Here is a 21,272-nt window from a genome sequence, read left to right on the forward strand (position 1 = left end):
CGCACTACATTAAAGCGGTGTTAATAGTTTTTCTCTCCACAAACATTGATTTTGCTGGATGTATGACCTAAATCAAAAACTTTTTCTAGTGCCTGGATGCATTGTATGGTTTAAATTGTTACCATACTGGGCAGTTTACTTCACAAACTAATATATTAAAACACAATACAATCAAAAAGGCTTGCTGAGGTACAATTACCAAACTCATAGTGAAAAGCAAAAAAGTAACAACATGAGATATATAAATACAATCAAAAAAAGTTTAATATCTGGGACCAATACTAACTTGAACAAAAGGCTGAGCCGTCTCCGGTGTAACCTGGTTTACATTTGCAATCAAAGCTTCCCAATGTGTTGTAACATAAAGCATTCATTACACAGCTGTCAATGCCAAGACCACATTCGTCAACATCTGCAACACAAATAGGTTGTTAGAACAACCAGCTAATTCGCAATTAATAGATATTCACCAAAGTACCAAAAAAGCATAATAGGTTGGAACAAACTCGTTAACACAGCATATCGTTACAAAACATAATGTATCGAGTTCTTTTTTAAAGTGTTTTGAGGCCTGTCTTACCTTCACAAGTATCGTAGCTGTTAAGATCGTAGCCTTTCTTACAGACACAGTCATAACCGCCATCTACATTCTGGCACTTCGACAAAGCAGGACATGTGAACGTCCCAGCAATGCACTCGTCAATATCTGCAAAATCAACAGTTTGAGAACATGGCGAGATTGTAGTAATGATTAAACGACATTTTTATTAACCTCAAAAACACATTGGCCCTACAAGCACTTTGCATGTAACAACGTGTGATTGAAAATAGAAAAATGATTAAAAGGTTACATTAACTGGCATTTGAGTATTGACCTGTGCAGTTTCCCGTTTGATCTGCTTCATACCCTTGCTCACAAATGCACGAAAACCTTCCAGGGTGATTTAAACAAGCTTCGGTAACATTGCATGGATAAGGATTTTCCGAGCATTCATCAATATCTGTGTAGATAATGATGATTCAAATTAAAAACTACATTCAAAAACTAAATGAACTGGAAGTTAGGTTTCAAAATGGGTGAAGTTTGATTTAGGTATGCATTTAAATGCTGTGTTTGAAATGATAGTTTTAAAAAATTCAAAAAGTGTCTCATTGTATTTTTGTATGTTGGGATAAATAGATGTACCTTGACACAGGCCTTCAGAGTCCTGCCTAAATCCTGGCATACAAACACATTCGAATCCACCAATAGTGTTCTTGCATTGAGTGTTGCCTGCACACGTTGACTTGTTTGCATTGCACTCGTCGATGTCTGCAGAAAAGGAACATGAATTTTCAAGTCCACCGGACACAACAACTTTTGTATTGTTTGTTGGTGTACAATTTTGCCACCTACAATTATTTAAGCGATTAGAGGACTTACCTATACACTGCTTTGTAACCATTTCCATCCGATATCCAGAAGCACAATCACATGAAAAACTTCCTTTCGTATTGCTACACGTCTTGTCCATCCCACAGTTCGCCAAACCCGAGACACACTCGTTTATATCTATCAAAAATGCGTCTTGTTAAACCACAGTCAAACACCAACTACCCCAATCACTGTACAAGTTTCTATGCACCATGCTACGTTAGGTAAAATTGCAACGAAACGTTTTTGTAAAATGATAACATTTCCATTTGTACCTGTACATGCTGTTTCGGGGTCCCCAGTGTAACCGACCATGCAGTCACACGTGCGACTTCCAGCGGTGTTGCTGCACGTCGCAAAGTCTCCACATCCAACATTATCAGTGTTACATTCGTTGATGTCTAGAGAAAAAAGTTCCAAATATTTTGGTGCAATTTGCATGGTAAGGACGATGAGGTAATAAACACATTTAATATGTTTGTTGTGTTTGATTGACAATTTTCCATCAAAACATATTTTTATTAGAGGGCATTCTACAATAGGAATTTAAAAGTTACATAAAGCCAAATAGATATACTAAACGTATTGTCAAAATTTTAATATTCGTCCAGAGAGAAAGGTTTTCCATGTCAGTTTATCTATGGCTGATTTGCACAACCGACAACAACTAACAGACCTGTACATTCGTTCTTTGGGTAGCCAGTGTATCCATCAGCACATCTGCAAGTAAAAGTCCCTGGTGTGTTGACGCATTCTGCTGAGTCGGCGCAATCGTCACTGCCCAGTTGACATTCGTCTATGTCTGAAAATAATAATAAGTAACTGAATCTCACTACAATAGCCCCAGCAAGGCTGCGTATTTTTTATCGTTGTGTTTGTTTGCAATTTATCTGAAAGTAAATTATAAACGTTTTATGTAAAAGACGTTGCGTTTTATTTACCTGTGCAACCTGCTAGCACTCCTTCACCAGTGAATCCGGCTTTGCATTGACATTCGTACGATCCAACCGTGTTTCCACAATAAGAGTTTTTTAGACAAGCTTGCGTCTGGGTCATACATTCGTCAATGTCTAAAGACAACCCAAGTTTTCTTAAATGTGCTTTTTCAAAAGTTAAAACTTTTTATTCTTTGCAAATTAGATTGGTTTCAAAATTTCTTACAACTTACCTTGACATTGTCCTAAGAAGTCTTTTCGGTATCCAGTTAAGCAATCACATTCGTATTTTCCCATCGTGTTACGACATGTTGAAGTCGCGCTACAGGTATGTGTGTTTTCTATGCACTCATCCACGTCTATAAAATAACAGAGTACTTATTAGAGCTACATTAATAAGTATACTTCTTAATCTATCACTTATACTGATTTCTAGGCAATTTAGAACACAGGTAGTTATACAGCTTGGCTTGCTGGCCATTAATGTAAACGTGTGATTAGTTTGTTGCGTAATTATTAGAAGCTAGAATGTGTCAAAAGTCTTAAATCGCCTGATAAACACTGAAATTCTTCTTGGCTTAAGCCTTTTCACAAAACAAACGCGACAAAGAATGCACTACTTTTGCCGCGTGACCCTATAGCCTATGATAATTCTTTTGATACAGACATACGTTAAATAGACAATTCCAAAGCTAGAAAGTTTATCACAAAACTAACCGTTGCAGTAAGATAAACCGTCTCCCGTGTATCCGACATCACACGCGCAAGTGAAGCTTCCATTCGTGTTGGTGCATTTGGATTTTTCAGCACACGGGAAATTAACTTCAGTGCATTCGTCGATGTCTGAAATACGGAAAAGTAGAAAATACAAAATTTGTTTGGTTTAAGTAGTAAGTATCCAAAATCATATTACATCAAAGTTAAAATAACAAAATGAAATATGCTTTTAAAATGTTGTTTACAACCAACAGTGAAATGCGAAACGAGAAAAGAATTAGTTATTACTACACAAACCAGGGCAAAAAGTTAGACGCTTGTTATGTTTCATACCTATGCATTGCGAGTTGACCCTTTTAAATCCTTCTGTACACGTGCATCGGTAACCACCAGGTGCATTTTCACATTTGCTGTTGGTATCACAAATATCCGGGTTTTCGCATTCAACCACGTCTGCAAACAAAAGTTTTGCAAAACTAAGTTTATGGTTAAAAATGAATTTCCCGATTATTTTGAAGAAGAAAATGTTGCAAAAACTGTTAAAACTAATATTTTTAAAACTGGCTCTGGCCTTACCATCAAATAAACTGAAAAAACTTAAGTCTTGTTTAATGATTTTCGATGGATATTTACAAAACAATTACAGCAAACTAATTATTAAGTTTAACGACTATCCTTGTAAACAAAACGCAAGCGTATCCCAGTTAAATTTTGACAGATGTTTTAATGAATTAACTGAATCAGAAGCGATAGTTATGAATCAGATTCTTGTTTGCTAAGCTTTCACTTGGTCTTTTTAAATCGTGTTGCCATAGTTACCTGTGCAAACCGTTGTGCCGTCGCCAGAAAATCCGGCAAGACAAGAGCAGTTAACGCTGCCGATTGTGTTTTGGCACGAAGCGTCACTGTGACAGTTATCACTGCCATCTGAGCATTCATCAATATCTAAACAAGAAATTTCACAATTTCATAAAAGCATGCAAAAAATCACAAAAAAATGCTTAACTCTAACTTCATAAAGTGGTTCTAAAACCGTCAATACACCAAGTTATTCAGTCTTGTTTTTAGACAAAAAGTAAGTTTATGGATACACATGACAAAATAAACAAACTGGATAATATACATCCAGTTAGATCAACATGTGAATAACATTTTAAAGTAATTTCTGTCAAACAGTCGGATGAAGCATGGTTACGCAACAAGCTATAAACGTAACCTCCTGATAATGTTACCTGTGCAAGTTTTCCCGTTTCCCGTATATCCCGTCTGACAAGTGCATTTGTAACTTCCAATCACGTTGATGCAGTCAGCGTTAATCGAACAGTTACTTCCAACCGAACACTCGTCAATATCTAAAACAAGAATAAAGATGATAAAAGCAAAGCGTTAAATCTGGAATTTTCCAGTAAGAGAAGCGAAAAGTCTTTTGGAGGGGTTGGAAGTCGGACCATATTATTTTTTTGTAAAACCATAACATTCATAAGCGGGTTAATTAGGTACCAATCCGGAAATCTTAAGATAAAACTGTCAAAAATATTTCTAAATTCTTCATATGCTTTTTCATAGGATTTTTTGCGCATTTGTTGTAAATGTTTCCAACTTTAAAACCATTCAAAGTCGATTCAGTAATAGTTTATAATAATAGCTCTTTTATGTGTCTGGAGAAACTTACCTTCACACTGACTCAGCGCATTTCGTTGGAAACCAGTTAAACATTCGCATGTGAAACTTCCGTCGTTGTCAACGCATTTCGAGTTGACTTCACACACTGTTGTGTCCAGCAAGCATTCGTTGACGTTTCTACAACCTCCGTATCCATCAGGCTCATAACCAGTAGCACAAACACATTTGAAAGAACCAGGCTCGTTTACGCAGTCCTTGTTTCCCGTACAGTTGTCAGTTTTGGCCAAACACTCGTCAATGTCTGCAAGTAGAAGTTAAAGTTCAAATCTAAACAATAGACGCCTATGGTCTTAAAGCGACTGGTAAAAACAATGTATTTAAACCAACGAAACAGAGTGTTTTGTACAGAAAGTGAACAATTTCTAGACATGTGTATGAAAAAAAATAATTTGGAAAACTGTAGTGCCGTCTAGCCTACTGTATGTCGAATGGATATTTCGGGAAAGTACTACAAACGACTTCAGTTAATCGCATAACCAAATAGTCAAGCTTTTTATGCAACTAAAAACCTTATGCGTTAATCCGGACAATTTTCGTGAGAAATGGTTATCTTGGGATTTATTTACCATCTCTGTGCAACTAAACGGATTATGCGAATAACTGGTTTTACTTACCATTGCAGGACCCATTAACATCAAGCAGGAACCCATCAGTACAAGTGCAAACGTAACTTCCTTCGTTGTTTGAGCAACGGAAGTTTTTGCCACAGATCATCCGATAGTTTTTGCACTCATCCACGTCTTGCAACAAAGATTTATTTTCAATATTTTTTCAAGTGCGCAATTTTTGTGCTTTTTATATTGCTTCAAAGCTACGAGAAAAGTTGCTACGAATAAACAATTTAAAAATCAAGTGACCTCAAAAATAATCCCAGGTGTATAACGTGTTAATAAAGTTGAATATAAAGATATATATATTCAAAAAAATTAAATTTAACCACATAGTATGGTATCACGAAACATTAAGGAGCAAAATACGAATTGATAGAATTTTTTTACTTAATTTTGTACCTTTGCATATTCCACCATCTGGGTTTTCGTAACCGGTGGCGCAGTAACATTTAAAACTTCCAGGTGTATTTGCACACTGCGAGTTGTTGCCGCATATTTTCTCATCAAGGCACTCGTCCACGTCTGTTAACATAAAATAATCCACAATTAAACTTTCACAATACGACAGAATTCATACCAAATTCAGCTGCTTTTTCAATCATTTTTGCGCAGCGACGAGTACGCTAAGAAAACGTAACTTAAGTAACAGAACGTATGTACAAAAACCTTTCTTGCTGTAAACGCGCAATAAAAACAGCCGGACTAGTTGAAATAGTGTTTCTGATTAGGCTTGTAAAAAAATTTTTTAGCGAGATAAAACTAACATTACTTAAATTTAACCTTAATTTAACCGTAATATTGTGAGCCTAGCTTTACTTTTTTCATAAACTAACCTGTACAACTTCCATATTCCAACTTGTATCCAGTCATACAAGGGCATTCATGATTACCGGGTGTGTTAACGCATGTCTGTGTAGCGTCACACATATCAGTGCCCACTGCGCATTCGTCAATGTCTGAAACGCACGAAAGCGTGTGAAAAAGAATATTAGTACTTACACATACGAAACGAATATCATGGTATTCATTTTTCCGATGAATATAATACGTAACATTCAGATAATTTGAGTTTGTAGCTTGGAACATGCATGAAAGGGCAACACGTCAATCAAAGTATGCTCAATATTGTGCAAAAAAGATTAAAAAAGTGTGATAAAAATCGGGCCATAACGTTAATATTTTACAGCGAAACCGGCGTAATATAAATCCAAAACAAGCCTCAACTTGATTAACGAAAAAAAAAAAACAGTTTCATAAACTTTTTTTTTGTATTGAATTCCGACTTACCAACGCATTCCATCCCATCTCCGGTAAATCCCCTTCTACATGTGCACTGAGGCGTGGCGCCTGATGGGTAACAATTCGCGAATCGGTGACAAGCGTCTTTGCACACGTCCATTACTAAATGACACCACAAAAACATTACAAGAACAAACTTTCTTTGTCTCTAAATCCCCTATCGAACACCCTCCCACTTAAAATATATTTTTGTGTTGTTGTGATAAGTAATAAGGAAATAAAAGGCGATTCCACAGTGGTTTACGCCCAGCTATGGCACCTCTAGACCTACACGATATTGTACGGCTTAGCTTTTAAGGCTGTAAGTCTCAATTTTAGATTTTTACATATGAAACTAAACTTTGGATATTTAAATACCGGAAAAACAATGTAAATGTATTTGGTTTAAAAGTGCCGACATTAGAAATCCAAACACCTAGTATTAAAGAACCAATTGTATGGCTCTGGTTACATTTTGTTCGTGAACTTACCGACGCAGTAATCCCTCGTATCCATTGAGAATCCTGTTCTGCATTGGCACTTGTAACTTCCGAAAGTGTTGATACATTCCTCAGATTTAAGACAACCGTGAGTTCCATAATCACATTCATTAATATCTGAAAATAAAAAAAACAAAAAAAAAGATTTTTTTTCAAACGTGTACCAATTATAGCAGAAACATGCTGAAATATATCTTAAAACATACCTCCTTTTAAGTGTAGTTTACAGTATAAAATTGTCAAGAGTTTTTTCACTTTTAAAATAAAAAATATTAATTTACTTCAAAAGTTAAATGTTAAAGTGCATCTTAGCAAATGTTTGTAAGGTTTCAAACTCAATTGATACGGTTGGCTGCATAAAGCTGGTTAGGCAACCTGTTTAAAGATTTAGGTAAGCTTGTGGACACAAATTAAATTTGTAAGTTTTGGTTTTTCATTGTACCTGCACAGTTAAGCTCAGGTGGTCCGTTGAAGCCCGGTTTACACACGCAAGCTTGTTTTCCACCAATCAGCTGACAGGAAGCTTGGGAGGCGCAACGTTTGTCGCATGTGATTGGTGCACCCGTGGAAGTAAGGGGCGTGGCGGAGGTGGGTATCGCTATGTGAAGAATACATGTAAAAATTTAATCATACAAAGCTTTATACCTGAGTTTTGTGAAAAATATACAATAAGTGGAAAACTGGTTATTTTGTAAAGCAGTTCTAAACATAAAACTAGGTTCAGTTACTTCTGTAAGATGGGAATTAACATATAATTTAAAAAACATTCTTAGCCGATTATCTAATTTGGTAATAAGAAAACAAGTAAAGACACAGCATTAATTATTAAAATTAAGTAAAGAGTCAACAATTACTTACGTTCGCACAAAGTGAAAGGATCCCCAGTAAACCCAGGGTGACATTGACAAAGGAAACTTCCATCAGTGTTTGTGCAATACGCGTCGCGGGCACACAAGTATGGGTTATTCTCACACTCATTCAGTTCTATAATATACAAAGAAAAACAGATATTACATTTGAATGAAAAAGCATAAAGCTGTTAATTGACAAATAAGATGTAGACAGTGCAGACTGTTTCGGCCTAGAAAGTCTTATCAATGAAGCTGGTGACATGACATTGGCCGAATGGGCTAGTATAGCCACTTTATGGCACTCTAAATCGTTGGGTGTAACAAGTTAAAGGCCCATGCCTCATCAAATCTTTTTAATGCCCCAATTTGGCATAACTGAAAAAATGTGATCCACAACGCCCAAGAGCCAACGTCTTATCACAAGCTGTTCTTATACCTTCTAGGTTGAAACACTGTCTGCATATTTTATATCTTTTTCGACATAATAAATTGCTTTTGATAAAATAACATTTCATGAACAAACCTATGCATTCGACACCGTTTCCAATGTAGCCTTGCTTGCATTCACATACGAAGCTGCCCTCTGTGTTCACACAGACCGATTCCAAACCAGCACAAGAATCTACGTTGGTCTGGCACTCATTCAGGTCTAAACAGTGTGAAAAAATAACGTGTTATTATATGGTGCAATGAAATTCGAAAACAAACTCAGTTAAACGGGTATTTAAACAAAGAATATTCGTGGTATTTACCATCGTTGGGTGGAAATCCAGAGTAAGGGCAACAGAATTGGAGTTCGTAATTTTCACATCGACCCACCAACTGCTTTACATCACTGCACACAAGACCGTATGAAGGATGAAGGGCCAAGATGTCATTGGTAAGAGTGAAGACTCGCTTGCTGGCCAGGTCACGTGCGCGAATAGCGGGCGGTGATTGGCAGAGATTTTGGTCTGCAGAGGGTAAAATATATGTTCAAATGCTCTACGTTTAAATAGCCCACGTATATCTCTTGGCATTTGAAGATAAATCAACCCAAAATTTCCTGAACACACTAAAAGTCAAAATACTATTATTATTTTTTTGTATTTAGCCCAAAGCAAGTTGAGGTACCCCTCAGGCATCAAGTTACCCGTTTCTAGAGAGAACTTACGACACCAAAGTAAATTCTAATGAAAGCCGTATATTTAAGACAAAACTCATAATCTCTTACTGGGGAAAAGCTGACGTAGAGCATCTAGGAGTTCCACGTCACCAGATGGCGCTAGTATTTCCGACGTAGTCATCCATGGACTCCATGTAAAGTTTGAAGGACAGGTCCCAAGAATTCCTGTGCAAAAAAGAACGTTTAAAAATGTTACCATGATGAAAAACAACGCATCGCTCCATAGAGAAATGGTCAATTTATTGAATATGCAAAACTTTGGCAATAAATGTGAACTATTCGGTAATGCTTAAGCACCCAATATTCTAAACTTTTTTCAATGTGTCCAAAAAGCTAAGAAAAATATTGAAGAATACTTTATTATCAGAGCCAAAAAATCAGTAGGAATATTGAATAAGAACTACAGTAAACCATTCTCACCTGAGCAGCAGAACCGCACTTCATAATCCGCACATTGGACACCCTTTGGTTGCTCGCTCTGTGTGCAAACAATCCCTTCCGTAATACTTATTTTCACAACGTTTCCTGTCTCCGTATAGGAAGTTCCGTCTGTAGTACGAGCCTCCAGCGCCACCGGTTGTGAACATAGTTCATCTGTGGACAAAATAATTTTAATTGTATTAGTATCAGGTTTTAAGTTTAGTTCCCTTTCCGAGTGTAACAAAACTTAAAAAAAGTGTTATGAAATGGAGCACATAACCAGCTTTAAAAACAACGGCACTTGGTGAGTCTTTTACGAAAAACGATTTTCACAATTTGTATTTTTTTAGTATTCTCCACGTTTAATCTAATAGTAAGTCATTAACCTTATACTACTGCTTTACAGCTGTAAACGTCAAACCAGAGCACGCATAGTATCCTTCAGTTTTCCAATAAAAGCTTACTTAAATAATCTTTTATGGTTTTATAATAAGCCTTTCCATTAAGACTGAATTGGTTCCATAACATAACATTTTGGACATAGAGATTAATAAAAAAAGGTATTTCAAGTAACAGTTACCTGAGTAAACTCGGCGAAGTTGGGAAAGAGTTTCAGAATCTCCAATCGATCCCGGATCACTTCGATCAAACCACATGGTCCATGACGAATCAGAGTCGCATTCACCCAATAAACCCAAACCTGTGAAATAAATTAATTTTCTGGTAAACTGTTCTTTGTTTTTTAAATGCTTGTGTTTTGGGTATTAGCTCAACCAGTTGTATGTGATGTAAAATTGTCTCAATCTAACACAGAATAATCCTTACCAGTACAGCTCGTTCCGTTGCCACTATATCCGGACTTACAGGAGCATGTGAAATACCCTTCCTCATTTATGCAGTCAGCATTCTCGTCACAGTTGTCCAAACCGTTATTACATTCATCCACGTCTTAAAAAGTTAAAAACAACAAAAAATGTCAAGTTTCGTTTCAATTATTTCCATTCCAAAAGCATGAGTTTCAATACAAATGTGCTGTTTTGTAAATAACTGTTCATAATATGTCACAAAAACATTTGAGTGGTGAATTCAAATTGTAGTAAAATATTGTTATCCGTACCAGTGCAGTGGGTTCCATTTCCAGTAAATCCGGTATAGCAAGAGCACATGAAACTGCCCAGAGTGTTTGTGCATTTTCCAGTTGGAGCGCAAGCAAACGCATCCAATGAACATTCGTTGTAATCTAAACCACAAATAATGTTACATTTTGTGCTAAATACCTGTGCCTTGGTCTTCAATGGAAATTTCGCAATATTTTTTTTTCAATTTATTACATTTCAAGTTATGTCAAAATCACAGAAGTCTATACAACCGTGCTTTCTTACCTGCACATAGTATGCCGTCGCCATAGTAACCATCGTTACATTGACATGTGTAACTTCCTTCTGTGTTGTTACAATCAGCATTAACGTCACACAAAATCGTGTAACCGTCGCATTCGTCAACGTCTGCGTAAAAAAAGGAAGTTTTTCCTCTTTGTGACATAAGACTAAAAATTAAACCTACTGCTAAACGTTTAACCAACAGTAATTGTTTACTAGAGAGGCGTTTTAAAAGGTTGTCGTACAGGCCTATATGATTCGATAACTTTCTGAACTTGTTTATAACCTGTTAGGTATATTACAGCAACTGCTTTGCTAACATAGATTCGACACAAAATATTAAAACTAATTTATTAAAAAACTTAGAGGCACTAAAATTCAGTATTTTTGCAAATATTTTAAGACTAAATAATATCGAGTTTTAAATTAACACTGACCTTCACAAACTGTTCCATTTCCCTCGTAGCCAACTTTACAAACGCATTCGTAACCTGCATCAATATCAGCACATAGTGCGTCGTTTGAGCATGGGCTGCTTTCACATCCAGTAAGGTTACCTGCAAAAAAAATATTTTAGTCAATACACAGAAAAAAAAATACACAGAAAGAAAAAAACATTTACAAATTTAGGTTTTTTTACCATCAATGTTTTTGAGGTCAATTTTTTGTGACCAGCTTTTCTTTAAACCAAATTGGAAAAACACAAACAATTTAAAAAAGGTAAAAGTTTGTAATGCTCGATTCATTTTTATTGTCACACTTGCCGTAAAATTGAAATAATTTTTTTTGAAAATAATGATTTTTTAACGAGTTTCAACCACACCAATAAAAGTTGTTAATAAAACAAAAATCGTTTCAAGTTCGTACTTGTCTTGCAAACGTGGAAGCCAGCCGCGGTTGAGTCACAAGCATCACAAGTGTTTTTCGAATCAGCACAAGTAAATTGATTCATTCCTTCGCAACTACATTCGGTGGAACAGTTCGAATTCCAACGCTTGAAACCTAAAAAAAATCAAATTTATGTGGGTAAAACGCCAGTTCACTGAAAGTACTTTGTAGTTTACAAATCTAAATATTTGAATTTTATTTTCTCAACATAATGAATTAGAAACAGTTTAGAAAAATGTATTTTACTATCAAACGAAAAATGTTGATTGTACACCACAAAAATCAAAGTACCACGCATAAACTTTACCTTCTAGCATTATATAACCGTTGTCCAACTTGCATTCATCAGTCACAAGTCCAACCTCGCAGATGACGTCAGCAATATCACTAGTCAACGAATGCAGACCCGAAAACTCAGGGGCGAAAAACACGAACTTCTCTTCAGGCGCAGAAGCTAGACTGTCCAGCAAACCTTCCTCAGCCTGACGCGTCCCTAAGGCAATCACGTGACTTTCACGTTTCAGTGCGTCGGCTGCTTGGGCCACTTCGTCGTCGGCGTGACCAGTTACTATGACTACAGTGACCGCTGGCACACCAGGGCGCCGGGAGCCTTTGGCGCTTAGGACGCTAGTGGCAACCGTGGAGAGGGCCTGGCCGATTTGGCGACGACCAGTTGAGCTTGCAATGTTTGCGATCGCTTCAAGAAGACTTGTTTCATCCTTCTGGGCTCCAAATGAAAACGCAACGTCGGCGGTTTCGCTGTAACGAACAAATTAAAAATGATTGTTATCTTGAAATTTAGGCCAGCTTAAAAAACAGACTACAAATTGATCGAAAGCTCCCATTCAAATGTTAGTACCAACCTGGCAAAAATAAGTACTTACTAATAAACTGCAAATGTATTAGCCATTCTTTCTACACTCACAAACTTTGTAAATAATCTTTCTGTACTAACACACTTTGTAAATAATCTTTCTAGACTCACAAACTTCATAAATAACCCTTCCACACCCATAACGTAAGACAAATTTGAATTTAAAGATTCTAATAAGCGGTCGTAGCATTACTTATAAGTAATTGTCAATTTACTTACCTGTATCGTGTAAATGAAACTTGCACGGCCGCTGGACCGATGTCGAATCGCCGAACAATGTCAGAAGTTAGATGAAGAAATTCTTGAAAGCTTTGTTTCCGGACTGTCAAACTCGAATCGACGACGAAGGAAAGATCAACTACCGTGTTTTCTTTACATTTGACTGTAAATATAATAAAAACAGGTTTATCTTGATAAGTTTAACAAAATAACTTCAACATTACACTGAAATACACGTTTCTAGATTTGTTGGGCGTATGTTATTATATATATGCAATTAAACGGTTCATTCGATTGATAGGATTCGTCTGTATCATGTACTTTGAAGCTATTAGCGGCAATCGTATATCCTAACAGGTAGTTGGTGTTTTTCTAAACTGTTATACTGTATATTTTAGTTTGACATGTTACTACATACAATAACTCACAGATCAAACTATATCAAATCCAAATCAAGTCCAAAGACGTTACCGAAAACAAGCTTTTAAACGGAACCATGTTGATTACAACTGAAAAAACTAAGCAAGTTTGTAAAGTATACTTACAGTTGTTGACAGGAAAACAATGCTGGACGTTGAGGAGTCGGTTGTCCTCACAAACCTCCCCACCAGGGCACGTCATGGGGGAGCAAACCATCCCTCTGGGGGCAGCACATATGCACATGCGCGTACAACTGTCAGTCATTTCAATGTAACCTGAAAAAATATGTTATCGTTGCGAAATTCTTTTAACAATAACAAAGTAAGTACAAAAGCTCTAAAGCAGTGGTTCTCACACTTTTTCATATTTTTATCAAAACGGTCCCTTTGCCATTGGTTCGAAGGCTTGCGGTCCTAAAGCCTGAATATGTATTTTCAGAAAAAGCAAAGTTGCGCAAAACAATGCTCCAAAACAGCTTGTGACATCGCAAAAACACAAAAAACTTTACGATTGTGCGCGAACAATTGCATTTTTCTTAGTTGTCATTTAATAAAGGCTATTGTTTAGCAACAGAGACAGTCGACTCTCAATTCTACTTTGATTTAAACCGATTTAGTTGTACAAACTGACGCCAAAATAGATTATAGAATTACTCCAACCTCTTCGCGGTCCCCCCAAAAATTGCCTCACGGACCCCAAAAGGACCGCGGATCCCCAGTTTGAGAACCGCTGCTCTAAAGCAATGTTTGAACTGGTGTACTCAGCTTTTCAAAACACAGAGCTTGCTTACTGTTTTGTTCGCACAAGCATTAGTGTTCTATATCCAGAAACTGTTAAATACCAATAACACAAACACATTAGGTACCAACCACTGGCATTATAAAAATTGCATACAGACCTCGTTCTACCACAGTGCCATCATCAAGTGTACAGGAACAATCGGCGCTACTGAGACATACATCACGCGGTACAGTCATGCTGCACACGTGATCAACCAGCGGGTCGACGTCACTTGAGAAGTCGGATAAAGATTGAATGGTCACGGCGTTTTTGTCCATAGGATCGGAGGCAAACTGTTTCAAAACTGTAGTGCTCGATCCCTGGTAAAAAAAGTAATGGTTAGGAATTACAAACGAATTTTTCGATTAAATTTCCAGAATATTTAAAAATAGGAGTAGCTTGAATCTACGCCTGATTGAGAATTTAAAACCCAGGTATTTTAGAACACAAATTCTCCGAAAGAGTGTAGTGTCTTATACATTTTGTTTTATATTTAAACATAAGTCTATCACAAAAAACTTCTGCAATATATAAATCTTTCGTATTGTTAACGGAGTCTTTATCTGTGTGATACTACACTTCTCAATACGTGCTTATGTAACACAAATACTAGACTTGAAAATTCAAATTTTGGTTGAAACTACTTTGTGTGGATGTTGACTTGTTTCATGGAAAACAATATAGTACATAGGAACAGTAAACACGGACTTGAAAAGTAGTTTAATCACAAACATTACTGCCAAGGTAGTGGTGTATATAGAATACATCATTCAGACGTTTCGACAATGTTTTGAAAAACATGCACTGATGATGACAACAGAGATTTTTGAAACGTCTGAACGATGTATTCTATATACACCACTACCTTGGCAGTAATGTTTGTGATTAAATATAGTACAGTTTTATTCATTCCAAATCTATTAAGGATGTGTGTGTTTATGCAACAATTTGATACAACTCACATCAAAGTATTTAAACATTTACCTTAAAACCAAGAGCGATCACTATTCCGTGTTGCTTCAAGTTTTCAATGAGCGCTTGATTTTCGACGACCGTGTTTTCATCAGCTAAAATTAGGAAGGCTACTGGAACATCAAGACGACGACCTTCGGTGATGGACAAGACGTTTCTACACAAAGACAAAATATGCATGAGGAAATAATGTACGGCTAAGGAAATATACAAATACCCATTTGTAATGTGTACTTCTCCTGAAACATGATTTCTTCTACGTACTGTTAAGACTGAAAAGTTATTCTTGATCAATGTCAAAAGTGCCAGGTAGTTTGTACATAATAAATACACTCAAAAGAATATAGAATGCATTTACTACATACAAGCTCCCCAATAGACTTTATAGACACTGTAGTAGACTTCACAGACACTTTATAGACACACATATTTGTTCTTTATAAGATTGTCAGCTGATTTTATTCTGGAAATAAGGAATTCCCAATTTGTGATATATATATAATGAAAGACGGATTCGTTGTGACAATGGTAATAAAACAGAAAATGATTACCAGAATTAATTAACCAAGATTTATCCCTAACAGATTTTTTGTAAAACTACTCTTCGAGTCTACGGTTCCTAAAATCACTTAATCACTTTTTAACTCAATACGCACTACAGAAACATTAAGTTTTTACTTACTTGGTGATATAGATAAGGGTTTGATCGATCTTTGAAGTTGCTACGGTTTGTTCCAATGTAGTAAATGCTTCAAGTAACGCCCCTTTATCTTCCTGTTCCTTGAAGTTCCACAACGTAATTGCTGACCCATTGTTGGCTACCATCGCCACCTGTTATGTAAATAATCGTAATGCATATTTCAACTTGATCAAGCAGTGTTTATGGCTTAAGCAAAAGAAACGATGTCTGGTCAATAGCAAGCGTTTCAAAACAAATTGGATTAATAGAGATGACAATTAAGCTAGTACAATATTTGCAATGAGAATGGGCAAGATGCCTTTGAAATCACAAAGAACATTTTAGCGTCAAATTCCTTCGTTTAATGCCTTTTGGCATTTTCGCCGCGGCGTATACAGATCTTTTAAGACCAATTGGAAAACAAATTGTTTGTGACTCACATAGTTTATCCCTGTTACGTATGGTATTTGTTAGGTAACAGGCGTTATCAATTAATTGTTCACAACTGATGTTAGGCAAAGTCAAGTTAGCCACAAAAAATGATTAAAACATTTGTAACTTACCTGTACTGCTTCATGCCCAATATCAAACCGCCCGACCACCTCCGACAAGAAATACGTCACGTTCTCGAATTCCTCTGACGTCATAGAGGCGCTAGTGTCCATGACAACGACAATGTCGATTCTCATCTTGATCGGACAAATAGCTGAAAAGTTAAGTAAGGATTTTTTTTCGTCAGAAATTAGAAGGAGTAAGTTTACACAAATTGTTTTAATCCTTACCTGGCTGATAAGCCGTAGTGGTAGTTTCTGAAATAATAATTGAAAAATTAAAAATTGTGTGTAGTTTGTGTGCACAAAAGTCATTTTATTACATGCTTTTGTTTACCAAAATTTTACATATTTTACAGACATGGGTATAGATTGTAAAAATAAAAAACGGCATACTCACGGGGTTGATAAGTTGCTGCAATAAAAAAACAAGTTTTAAAAAAAAGAAAGTAGCACAAAACTCATTTGCAGCAGAAAGGTTGACTTTACAATAAATAAAAGTGTTAAATTTCGAAATTTCCTCAAAAATATTAACTCAATTTGGTAAAAGTGGTGCAAAAAACGTGTCAGTTTTGTATTTACAAACAAAAACTTTCTTGCTAAAACACATGTACTTTAAGTTTGCATTTTACAAATTAAGTAAGTTTTTTTTTTCAAAATACATGCACAATACTGTTATTAGGAGGGATGCATTTTATCACTCACGTGACGATTTATTGACGCATTCAAAATTTCCCGCCGTGATTTCAGTGCAGACCTCATCGGCTGTGCAGTACGACTTTGTGCAGAGGTATTCTCTTTCAAACGTACATACGCACTCAATCGAACAATCGGAGTTCAAGTAACGGTAGCCTGAAATAATAATGACAAACATAAGCAACCTAATAAAAGAGAATGCCAATTTCAAAGTAAATTTAGGACGTAAAAATAAAATTTTGACTTGCATCGAAGTAACGGCCATTTATTACTCATTTTCTTTTAAATCTTATGCTAACATTTACGACATAAAAGCATGACTACAAAATAAACCTGTTTGAAATTCAGTTTACCCGACCTACCTCTTTCGACGTAAGACCCGCTCGGCAAGTTACATCCGCATAATTCTTCTTTCACACATTCCTCGTTGTCATTTAACAAGAATCCGTCGTTGCACACACAGCGGTCAGTGACCGGTAAATCACAGCTGTACAAGAGAAATTGAGTTATCAGTAACTTATATCATTCAATAACACTGTTTTTGCTGGGACGATAATCTAACTGCTCCATATATAGCCACATAGGTAAGATATAAAAAACCCAGTAGAATTGATTCCAAACTTTTGATACCATCGGACCCATTATGCAAACTTTGTAAGGTTAAAGACCCCCAGATAAAGCATATCTAAAACCTTCTTATTTTGTCTTAACGGACCCTCTGACCCATCCCATGCATTCCCAGGAGGCCATAGACCCTAATTTGGGCACCACAGGGTCAGTGGCAGATGATTATTATCTTTCACAACAGTCGCCTCAGAAGTTGGTAATTCTTGTTGTACGGGAGTACACTATCTTTGCCCTAGTTTCTCCCACTTACCAATTGAGTTCTGCACTTTAGAAATAACAACTATGTATTGCATGAATTGAAATTAAACACGTACAGACGTAATATTGTTACAACAAAAAGGACTCACCTTTCTTCTGCATCTGGATTTCTACATGTGTTCGGACATGCCTTTGCACATTGTTTAGATGTTGAGTTCGGTTGACATTTCTTCAGCAAACCAGTTGCATCTCTCCACGCGCAAACCTTTACCCCAAGATCGTCGCATTCCGATGCGTATGTCTCCAAAGACTGGCAAACCAAAATCATTAAAACCAAGTCAAACCTAGAATAATTATCTACAGACAGGGCATATTGATATGACCTCTAAAGTCGCATCAGTACAGCTGGTGATGAGGCATTGGCCGTAAAGGTTGGGGATTGGCAGACTACAGTACTCCAGTTTGTTAGAAGTAACAGGCTGAAAAGCCATCATTTACCAAATCTATTTGATGCCATAATTAGGCAAGTCAATGTCATTTTTTAACGCTTAAGCGAAAAACATACATAGCTCCTAACTCGTAAAACCCATCAAAACAGGGTAAAAACCGTAAATTTGAATTTAAAATTATTCCATCAACCTTCTCCATCTCTTCTGGACCTGACTGTGCAAAGCAAGACTTGAAGATGCAAGAGCCGTAGAAGCTTTGTGGGTCCTTCTTCTTGTGGCATTCGGAGAAAGGTCCTTCCTCGTCACGAATGGCTTCACAAATCCCTCCGTATGAACTATCACAAATATTAATTTCCGGTCAAAAGTCATGAAACTCACAAAGTTCTGTTAAAGACCTTTCGTACATGAAGCTCGGACAGTCGTTTTTCGGGGGTGCCAAAGTGGTTCCACACTCCCCCACTTTGTAACTCTCCACAAACGCCGTGATGTCATCATTGACGTCACCACTTTGTGTGATGAAGTCGTCGACTGTGATTCCGTTGAAGTTGCCGCAGATGCCAGTCAACTAAGCGCAATAATAATTTGGATATATTTACTGGCATAAAATTTAGGGAAAACTTTTTACAAAGTTAAATGGTATTCCCATTCAACTGAAGATAGAGAAAAAGTTTCGTGTTAAGTAAAGTGTAAACCCTACCGAACCAAACTTTAAAGGGGGAAGAACACATAAAAAAGATTTAAGGCTTGTTGAATGTTTTATCTTTACAAAACAAAAAATTCAGACTGAAAAAGTGATACCTTCTGAGCATACATGTAAACCCATTTAAACCAAAGATGTGTTAATTTGATAATTTTGGTACGGTTGAATCTATTGTTTGAAAGTCGAATTTAAATCACGTACCAAGTTTTTATAGTTGTTGCGGACTTCCAATTTTAAATTTTTGCCGTCAAATGAGATAAACAACTGATTAGGAGTGCGCAGGTGAAGAGCGCCATCTAGCGGAAAGATCGTAAACTCCTTACTTTCATATTCCGTCACTTGAGAGTTGTTGACCTGTTATTACAGACATTGTAAATGTAAGCCTTGTTTCCTATGGTTTATGATGTCATGGTGTAGTGACGCCACAAAGTGAAACAAGTTTTTTTTTCTCAGGCGTGATAACCGGGAGTACAAAATTTCATTAGGAATTAATGGTTTTTTAAACAACAACTTATTCATACAAATTTGGTTAATCGCATATCCCATAAGCAATGCATTAAACCAGAATATGCGATTAAACGATTTTTTTTCTTTTTTCGAAAGATGTTAGGCAATATAAAGTGTTAATTCCGATGTGATGAGAAACTTGAGCAAATAAACAGATCAGTATGGATTACTTACTGTGGCCACCAACCCTGGACCCAAATCTACATAAATCGTTTCTCCCTTAAACGAAACTCGTGCACTCTCGATGATTGGCTCCCCGAAAGTGTCACTTGATGCTCGAGCTGTGACGTCAAACCAGAGTGGACCGAGTCTGTAGGCCTTTGCGACACGCGACACGACGTACGAGCAGTCTGACGTCAGCAACTCGGTTTGGTTCCCGTCAAAGTTTTTAAACATTATGTTATCGTTTGTGGAACAGATTCCGATTTCTAAAAAACGAATTTTTATGTTATTTGTGACAAGTGATGCTATGACCAAAATGTCTGAAATTCGATACAACAGAAATAAAAATGAAATAGGCTATTACTGCCAGGCATAATGTATAACCGAGTATTGCTCATCCAGCAGTTTTATGATAAACAATTGACGTTTCGACGTACTATACAAAACGCCTTCATCAGGATAATGACATATCTTGCAAGACAAAATTCTTATAAAGCGACAAAATGCTTCGTAGAAACAAAAATATTGCAATGTGTTTACAATCTATAGAACGATAGAAAGCAAATTGAGTGTCAGAAAAATGAAATTAAACTACCTAACGGTTGACATCCAAGTTTTCCCGCCAAATCCACTGCACAGGTTTCGTTGCCATCGCAACCGGCTTCCACGCACTCGGCTTGTTGGTTCACACACGTGCAAACTTCACTGCAGTCTGATGTGAAGAACGATTCACCCGCCTTAAAAAAATAGTTTTTTAATATGCAAAATGTATCTAGTTAAAATTTTGCCGTCTTCTAGTTAAAACTTTCTCTGTTCTCTAGTTAGTACACAGACGATAAAAAGAGTAAATTATGAAAAAATGTGAGACACAAAATCAAATAATTCGTTCTTCTGTTCAACCGGATTGCTTTGATCCAATTTTTTCGAATAGTACGTTATCTAAAACTGTGATTTAGTCCTAAAAACTTTAACATTGCTATTTCACCTTGTAATATTTTCCCTCCAATTCGCACCCACATTCTGATGCCAGAACGCATTTCTTGTCGGACAGTAAGTAGCCTTCATCACACACGCAACCTAGTGGAAAATAGGAACGTCAATTTACCACAAGGCCCAATGATGGATATTCTACCGAAAGTTTAATAACATGAGAGATATTTGATAGACAATTGGCAACTTTGTATTAATTAATTTAAAAAAAAATTGCAAGCTTTGAAGGAGGGAAAACCCATAAAAAATAAAGCTCTGAAAATGGTTGAATAGTACATCTATATGAAACAAAAATTTTGACAGAATTTTCATGTCAAATGTTACCTTCAACGCACACATCTGGACACTTGGTGTCAGCCAAGGGATCCAGACATGTCTTTGGGCATCCATTGGTGCAGGAATTGTATTTTGAATTCGCTGGACAACGGCTATCGACTGGGTAAATGAAAAAAAAAAAAAAACAATTTTAAGACATTGAACATTGAAAAAGTCCAGCAAACATATATTTTCAATGCAATAATTAAAAAAAAACAATTATTTTTCTAAAATTAATTTGTCTAGAATCAATTTCAAGTACAAGTAAGTTTATCAAATTATATTTTTATAC

The 21,272-nt window shown here is 36.4% G+C and overlaps 1 protein-coding gene across 5 annotated transcripts in view; it reads right to left on the reverse strand.

Moving 5' to 3' along the window:
* The window catches only part of LOC145212103 (uncharacterized), a 73,920-nt gene that overhangs the window by 38,880 nt on the left and 13,768 nt on the right, over positions 1 to 21,272 (reverse strand). For 2 of the 5 annotated variants that reach the window (XM_080080127.1, XM_080080125.1), the window contains exons 31-80: positions 20,990 to 21,100; positions 20,661 to 20,752; positions 20,271 to 20,412; positions 19,688 to 19,941; positions 19,208 to 19,360; positions 18,702 to 18,871; positions 18,497 to 18,641; positions 18,007 to 18,167; positions 17,395 to 17,519; positions 17,042 to 17,188; positions 16,737 to 16,751; positions 16,568 to 16,594; positions 16,349 to 16,491; positions 15,789 to 15,937; positions 15,119 to 15,263; positions 14,253 to 14,454; positions 13,480 to 13,629; positions 12,935 to 13,097; positions 12,149 to 12,600; positions 11,821 to 11,955; positions 11,391 to 11,510; positions 10,957 to 11,079; positions 10,692 to 10,814; positions 10,400 to 10,522; positions 10,155 to 10,274; positions 9,575 to 9,748; positions 9,203 to 9,319; positions 8,742 to 8,942; positions 8,513 to 8,638; positions 7,997 to 8,122; positions 7,581 to 7,736; positions 7,130 to 7,255; positions 6,648 to 6,761; positions 6,194 to 6,316; positions 5,760 to 5,882; positions 5,364 to 5,489; positions 4,739 to 4,990; positions 4,299 to 4,418; positions 3,886 to 4,011; positions 3,400 to 3,519; positions 3,067 to 3,192; positions 2,583 to 2,708; positions 2,356 to 2,484; positions 2,091 to 2,216; positions 1,690 to 1,815; positions 1,424 to 1,552; positions 1,187 to 1,312; positions 876 to 1,001; positions 581 to 706; positions 287 to 412 (exon numbers count right to left, since the gene is read on the reverse strand). In XM_080080127.1, the coding sequence (XP_079936253.1) occupies positions 287 to 412; positions 581 to 706; positions 876 to 1,001; positions 1,187 to 1,312; positions 1,424 to 1,552; positions 1,690 to 1,815; positions 2,091 to 2,216; positions 2,356 to 2,484; positions 2,583 to 2,708; positions 3,067 to 3,192; positions 3,400 to 3,519; positions 3,886 to 4,011; positions 4,299 to 4,418; positions 4,739 to 4,990; positions 5,364 to 5,489; positions 5,760 to 5,882; positions 6,194 to 6,316; positions 6,648 to 6,761; positions 7,130 to 7,255; positions 7,581 to 7,736; positions 7,997 to 8,122; positions 8,513 to 8,638; positions 8,742 to 8,942; positions 9,203 to 9,319; positions 9,575 to 9,748; positions 10,155 to 10,274; positions 10,400 to 10,522; positions 10,692 to 10,814; positions 10,957 to 11,079; positions 11,391 to 11,510; positions 11,821 to 11,955; positions 12,149 to 12,600; positions 12,935 to 13,097; positions 13,480 to 13,629; positions 14,253 to 14,454; positions 15,119 to 15,263; positions 15,789 to 15,937; positions 16,349 to 16,491; positions 16,568 to 16,594; positions 16,737 to 16,751; positions 17,042 to 17,188; positions 17,395 to 17,519; positions 18,007 to 18,167; positions 18,497 to 18,641; positions 18,702 to 18,871; positions 19,208 to 19,360; positions 19,688 to 19,941; positions 20,271 to 20,412; positions 20,661 to 20,752; positions 20,990 to 21,100 (7,086 nt within the window). The remainder of the gene's footprint in view (positions 1 to 286; positions 413 to 580; positions 707 to 875; positions 1,002 to 1,186; positions 1,313 to 1,423; positions 1,553 to 1,689; positions 1,816 to 2,090; positions 2,217 to 2,355; positions 2,485 to 2,582; positions 2,709 to 3,066; positions 3,193 to 3,399; positions 3,520 to 3,885; positions 4,012 to 4,298; positions 4,419 to 4,738; positions 4,991 to 5,363; positions 5,490 to 5,759; positions 5,883 to 6,193; positions 6,317 to 6,647; positions 6,762 to 7,129; positions 7,256 to 7,580; positions 7,737 to 7,996; positions 8,123 to 8,512; positions 8,639 to 8,741; positions 8,943 to 9,202; positions 9,320 to 9,574; positions 9,749 to 10,154; positions 10,275 to 10,399; positions 10,523 to 10,691; positions 10,815 to 10,956; positions 11,080 to 11,390; positions 11,511 to 11,820; positions 11,956 to 12,148; positions 12,601 to 12,934; positions 13,098 to 13,479; positions 13,630 to 14,252; positions 14,455 to 15,118; positions 15,264 to 15,788; positions 15,938 to 16,348; positions 16,492 to 16,567; positions 16,595 to 16,736; positions 16,752 to 17,041; positions 17,189 to 17,394; positions 17,520 to 18,006; positions 18,168 to 18,496; positions 18,642 to 18,701; positions 18,872 to 19,207; positions 19,361 to 19,687; positions 19,942 to 20,270; positions 20,413 to 20,660; positions 20,753 to 20,989; positions 21,101 to 21,272) is intronic. The other 3 variants (XM_080080126.1, XM_080080128.1, XM_080080129.1) reach the window with 3 other exon arrangements.

The sequence above is a fragment of the Phallusia mammillata genome, chromosome 2, assembly GCF_965637545.1.
Source record: "Phallusia mammillata chromosome 2, kaPhaMamm4.hap1.1, whole genome shotgun sequence".
Lineage (NCBI taxonomy): Eukaryota > Metazoa > Chordata > Ascidiacea > Phlebobranchia > Ascidiidae > Phallusia > Phallusia mammillata.